The sequence below is a fragment of the Silene latifolia genome, chromosome Y, assembly GCF_048544455.1.
Source record: "Silene latifolia isolate original U9 population chromosome Y, ASM4854445v1, whole genome shotgun sequence".
Classification (NCBI taxonomy): Eukaryota; Viridiplantae; Streptophyta; class Magnoliopsida; order Caryophyllales; family Caryophyllaceae; genus Silene; species Silene latifolia.
In genome coordinates this window covers 202,816,334-202,822,275 of record NC_133538.1, presented here as the reverse complement: position 1 = coordinate 202,822,275, position 5,942 = coordinate 202,816,334, and the positions used below count along the sequence as shown (strand labels likewise).

Genomic DNA, 5,942 nt, shown 5'->3' with positions numbered 1-5,942 from the left:
AGATCACGACGGACGTTATCAGTTAGTCAGGCGTCTTATTTGGATAAGGTTCTTGAGAGGTTCAGCATGAACCTTCTTATGACGACTGGGATGCAGTTGAGCAAGTCTCAGTCACCCACGACGCCTGAAGGGATTGAGCGCATGAGTCGTGTTCCTTATGCATCTGCAATAGGATCGATCATGTATGCCATGATATGCACACGTCCAGACGTGGCATATGCATTGAGTATGACGAGTCGGTACCAAAAGACTCCAGGTGAAACACACTGGATAGCAGTCAAAAATATCCTCAAGTACCTACGTAGGACTAAGGATTGGGTATTGACTTATGGAGGCGATACTAAGCTATGCGCAAACCGGTTCTGTGAGATGCTAGCTTCCAAACGGATCGAGATGATTCAAAATCTCAGTCCGGGTTCGTCTTGACTCTTAATGGTGCTGCGGTCAGCTGGAAGAGTTCCAAACAGAGTGCTGTAGCATAATCTACTACTAAATCCGAGTACTATGCCGCTTCGGAGGCAGCAAAGGAAGCGATATGGATGCGTCAATTCTTACAAGGGCTTTCGGTAGTTCCTAGTTCGAATGACCCGATCACCATCTATTGTGACAATAGAGGTGCCATATTCCAGGCTAAGGAGCCAAAGTCTAGCAACAAATCTAGACATGTACTTGGAAAGCTCACCCGATCCGTGATTACGTGCGAAGAAGAGATAGTGATTGACAAGATTGCGACGGATGATAACATCGCGGATCCTCTCACCAAACCGTTGAATTATGATAAGCATGTAGGGCATGTTAACTCCATGGGAATTAAACATGTTCCTGAGTTGTAGTACTTGATTATGGATTTGATACATTATCTTTTTCATATACTATTTATAACTTCATCGTTTTATATATATAATATTTTGTTTTTCATGTGGATTGATCGACAACATTGAACGCCACAAAGTGAATCAATTACATTATATTTGTTTTGGTCCGTAATCGCCAATGTGAGCTGATAACTCCGGCTATTATATTGTGCAGTCGATTGATGGTGGGTTCAACGAGCCATAAGTTAAACGGTTGACTAATCGATCACAGATACGAGATTATGACGATACCTCGTAGGACAACTTTTTGTGACAACGTAATGGAGTCCTAAATGTTTAATAACATTCGGTGCCAGGTCGTGGATAAGACATCCATTGTGTTCCTAGAGTCAATTCTTTGGACTATCAACTGTCTCTTGAGATTAAGGCGCTTTTGGGTGACTTTGGTTTCTTTCTCACGGTCTCTACCGTGAATCGGGGCTAAGTAGATTTTTTCTGGGTCATTTCATACGTGCTTACATCTCAGCGGGATTCGAGTTGAGGAAAATATCCAACCCTTATCAGGTATAGTTATTTCTCAGGGCCACTCGAGGAGTTGTAGCTGAAATGCATGGCCATGCTCGAATGCTGATTCGTTTATCAGTTAAGTTACTCTCTAGTCGGGGAAACCACTCTTGATATTGATCGCTTGTAAAATACGACCTTTGTGAATTCGGATTTCCAAATTGTTTTACATTGAGTGGGAGAAATTTTATAGGATATGAGAATCGGTTATCGCACATACACTTGTGAGGACAAGTGGGAGTTTGTTAGAGCTTGTGTCCTCCACAAATTAGTGTGATAACATTTGTAAATCTCTTACAGGTTCACAAGGGTATACTTCGTATATTTAATCGGTTGATTAACGTTTACCTAATAACAGTTGGCTTGCTAGAAAGTTTGACGTTATTATCATACAGATGGCGGTGATCAATTGGTCCCTAAAGGTCGCACCTATAGGATGTGTTTGAGAAATGTGGTTATAGAAATATAATCACATTGATTCCCAAAATGACTAAAAAGTTAGTCGATGTGTTGATGAGATAATTATTTAATGAAAATTAAATAATATTAGTTGAGACGAATTAACTGTCAATTCGTAGCATACTCCTTTGAACAGATCTAAGACACCTGTTGTGCAAGGGATGGGTACTGTGACTCATAGGCCTAATACTCCTGCTAGACCCATTATCAGGCTCAGCAGACAAGAATTGATTGATCATGGGTCTAACTCTACTTTCTTTGGTCAATATTCTTTTATGGAAGCTTTAAACAATGCTACCCCTAGGGTGGGAATTAGGACGAGGTCTGTGATTTTACCCCCTGAGAGGGGTGGGTCACAATGATGGGCTTTTGGAATGTCAAAGGGTTAAATAGTCCAAGCAAGCAAAAGTATGTTAAGTGGTTTTTGCAGCATCATGATATTGGACTATTTGGCCTCCTTGAGACGAAGGTTAAGCTTTCGTCTCTAAATAGGGTCAGAGACAGTCTTTGTGCTGGGTGGTGTGTTTCAACTAATTCCCAGTGGCATAAAGGGGGAAGGGTGTGGCTCTTATGGAAGCCTCATTTGTATCAAATCCAGTTTATGGAATATAATGCCCAGTTTATTCATGTGAAGATGGGGGAGTTAAATTCTGGTGGTTCATTTTATCTTACCATGGTATATGCCTTCAATGATTTGCAGGATAGGAAAGATTTATGGAATAGACTTAATCATTTTAAGAGTCTTATTAATGGCCCTTGGATTGTTATGGGGGATTTTAATACAGTTCTCAGTCCTTGTGAAAGGTTGGGGGGCAGTCAACTAAGGAGGAAATTGCTGATTTTCAGGATTGTGTGGACTGTTGTAACCTAGTGGACATTGCTGCTACTGGTTCCTATTTCACTTGGAATAATAAGCAGGAAGCAGCTATTAGAGTGTACAGCAGGTTGGATAGGGCATTAGTGAATCATGAATGGGTTAATGATAGAGCTGATTACTATGCTCATTTTCATGTGGAGGGGTATTTTGATCACACCCCTTGCATTATCCAGAGGCAGTCTTCAACATGCCAGAGGAAAAGCTCCTTTAAATATTTTAATATGTGGAGTGGTGTGGCTCTTTTTATCCCAACTGTCCAGAAGATTTGGGAGCATTGTATCTATGGTACTCCTATGTTTCAGATAGTTCAGAAGCTTAGGATGCTCAAGAATCCCTTAAAAGCTCTGAATAGAGATTTATTTGGTGATGTTGAGAACAATTGTATGAGGGCTTTGAAGTATCTTGAGTATATTCAGACCCAGCTGAGAAGTGATCCTACTAACTCTGACTTGATTACTACTGAGTTAGTAGCTTTGAAGGAGTATCAAGAGTTGCAAACTGCTTGTAATAGCTTCCTGGTTCAAAAATCTAAAGCAGTTTGGCTTACTGATGGTGATTCTAATACTAAAATGTTTCATAGTTATATGAAGAGCAGACATGCTAGAAATAAGGTCCTTCAAATTACTGATGTTGAGGGGCATTGCTGTACTGAACCTGATGATATTCAGCAGGCTTTCCTAACTTTTTATCAACAATTGTTGGGTGAGTCTGCGACACTGAAGCCGATTAAAAGCAAATTTGTGGTTAAGAAGGGCCCTATTTGTTCTGATGAGCACTGGCAGATATTGTTGAGTCCAGTGACTAATGAAGAGATCAAGGATGCTTTGTTTTCTATCCCTAATCATAAAGCTCTTGGCCCTGATGGTTACTCAAGTGCATTCTTTAAGGACTCTTGGGAGATCATTGGGGTGATATCTGTAAGGCTATTTCTGATTTTTTTACTCATGGAAGACTTCTAAAACAAATCAACCATACTTTGGTTACTCTGATCCCAAAAGTGCCTTTACCTGAGGATGTGACCCAATTCAGGCCCATTGCTTGTTGTAATGTCCTGTATAAGGTTATTTCTAAGCTCCTTTGTGCTAGGCTTGCCAAGATCCTCCCTCATATTATCAGTCCTAATCAAGGAGGTTTTATCTAGGGTAGAAATATTATTGAAAATATCCTTGTTTGCCAGGATATCATCAGATTGTATAATATGTCATTTGTCTCCCCTAGATGTCTTATTAAAGTTGACCTTAAAAAAGCTTATGACTCAGTCAATTGGTCCTTCCTCTTCCAGATGCTGAGAGCTTTGAACTTTCCTCCTCATTTTATCACAATGATTCAGGAATGTGTGACCACTGCTTCCTATTCACTAGTGCTTAATGGTGAAGCTTTTGGTTTTTTTCATGGGAAACAAGGTTTGAGACAAGGAGACCCTCTCTCTCCCTTGTTATTTACAATTGCAATGGAGTATCTGTCTAGGGTCCTGAACTTTGCTACTGAGGTGCTACCTTTCAAATTTCATTCTATTTGCAGTAGACTTAAACTGCAACACCTTATGTTTGCAGATGATTTGTTACTCTTTTCCAAAGGTGATACACAGTCTGTTATGGTTTTGTTGAGATCCTTTGCCACCTTTTCTGCAGCTTCAGGACTACAAATGAATAATCACAAGTCTTATATCTATTTTTCTAGAGTTCAGAGAAAGGTTAGAGACTATATTATTGGGCTTTCAGGCTGTGTTGAAGGACAGCTTCCTTTTAAATACCTGGGTATACCCATCACTGCTGGTAGACTAGGTAAAAAGGAATACCAGGTCCTGATTGAAAAAATAGTTGAGAGAATCAGATGTTTTGGAGCTAGGAAGCTCTCCTATGCAGGGAGGCTTGTTTTGGTTAAATCTGTTCTCATTTCACTCTTTACATATTGGGCAAATATTTTTCTGATACCTAAAGGTGTGATGAAGAAGATAGATAGTATCTGTAGGAATTATCTATGGGATGGCACTAGTGTCTATCTTAGAACACCTATGGTTAATTGGGAAAAGGTGTGTACTCCTCAGAGTGAGGGGGGACTTGGACTTAGATATAGCCTTGACTGGAATAGGGCTACCATTGGGAAACTAGTATGGTGGATATATAGCAAGCCTGATAGTTTGTGGGTCAAATGGGTGCATCAGGTATATATCAGAGGTAGCAGTTGGGATAGTCATGTTCCTAAGACTCATATGAGCTGGAACTGGAAGACTATCTGCAGAGGTAGAGATGATTTTCAGTCTGGTTATCTTTTGGTATTTGGCTTCTTTGATAAGAAGGGGTATACTGTGTGCTCAGGATATGATTGGATTCGACATAAGGAACAGAAAGTTGGATGGGCAAAACTGATTTGGAAGAGTTGGGCTTTGCCTAAACATAATTTTTTGGCATGGTTAATCCTTAGGAATGCTCTGAATGTCAAAGCTAGACTGTTCAAGCATGGCATTTGTCTGGACGATATATGTTGCCTGTGTAATGTTGGGCAAGAGACAGTTGAGCATGTTTTTCAAGACTGTCAGTATGCATCAATGGTACTGGCAGGGATCTGTGATTGGCTCTGTATTCCTAGACCTTCTGTGAATGGGATAATTTGGGTGGGAAGAAGAAATTGGAGCCTGCTGAAGAGGAATGTCTGTCTGGCTGCTGTCATGGCAGTCTATTATACAGTGTGGCATCAAAGAAATCAAGCAAGATTAGAAGGGATCCTCTTGAGACCGAGCATTGTGATTTACCAGATTCAACAATGTCTCAAATTAAGAATGATTAGATGTAAGATTATAACAAGTGTAGATGCAAACTGGATGGCTTCTATAGTATAGGAGCTACTCTTAATTATTATTGTCCTTAGTTTGTAATAGTTGTTTTTGTGCTTAATGAGAAGAACTTACCTTCTACCAAAAAAAACTGTCAATTCGTAAATTAAATATAATAAGTTATATTTAATTAAATATATATATAATGTTAGCTTGGACGAATTAATATGTTAATTCGTAATTAAATATAATCAGTTGTATTTAATATCAACAAGATGAATGTGTCATAGTGGTAATAGTGAGAGTACACAAACCAAGAGGTCATGGGTTCGATCTTCACTAGATGACAATTCAACACATATTATATATTTTTGGAAAGACCAAAAATAAGGAGCTGATAGTCCTTATTTCGGTCTGATGGCCGAAAATTAGGAAAGTATTATTCTTTCCTAAT

The 5,942-nt window shown here is 39.4% G+C and overlaps 1 protein-coding gene across 1 annotated transcript; it reads left to right on the top strand.

Moving 5' to 3' along the window:
* The first annotated feature begins 2,199 nt into the window (after nt 1-2,199).
* Nucleotides 2,200-5,502, top strand: LOC141629862 (uncharacterized). Its single transcript, XM_074442791.1, has 4 exons — nt 2,200-2,514; nt 2,643-3,632; nt 3,998-5,266; nt 5,305-5,502. Exons 1-4 carry the CDS (start codon nt 2,200-2,202, stop codon nt 5,500-5,502), a joined length of 2,772 nt encoding a protein of 923 aa, XP_074298892.1.
* Nucleotides 5,503-5,942: the final 440 nt, after the last annotated feature.

Bases quoted from the DNA above. Each gene is read 5' to 3' on its own strand.
- LOC141629862 (XM_074442791.1), top strand. From the start codon at position 2,200: ATGGGCTTTTGGAATGTCAAAGGGTTAAATAGTCCAAGCAAGCAAAAG. The intron at 2,515-2,642 runs GTATATGCCTTC...TCCTTGTGAAAG, and splicing joins GTTCATTTTATCTTACCATG to GTTGGGGGGCAGTCAACTAA. The intron at 3,633-3,997 runs GTAAGGCTATTT...TTCCTCTTCCAG, and splicing joins AGATCATTGGGGTGATATCT to ATGCTGAGAGCTTTGAACTT.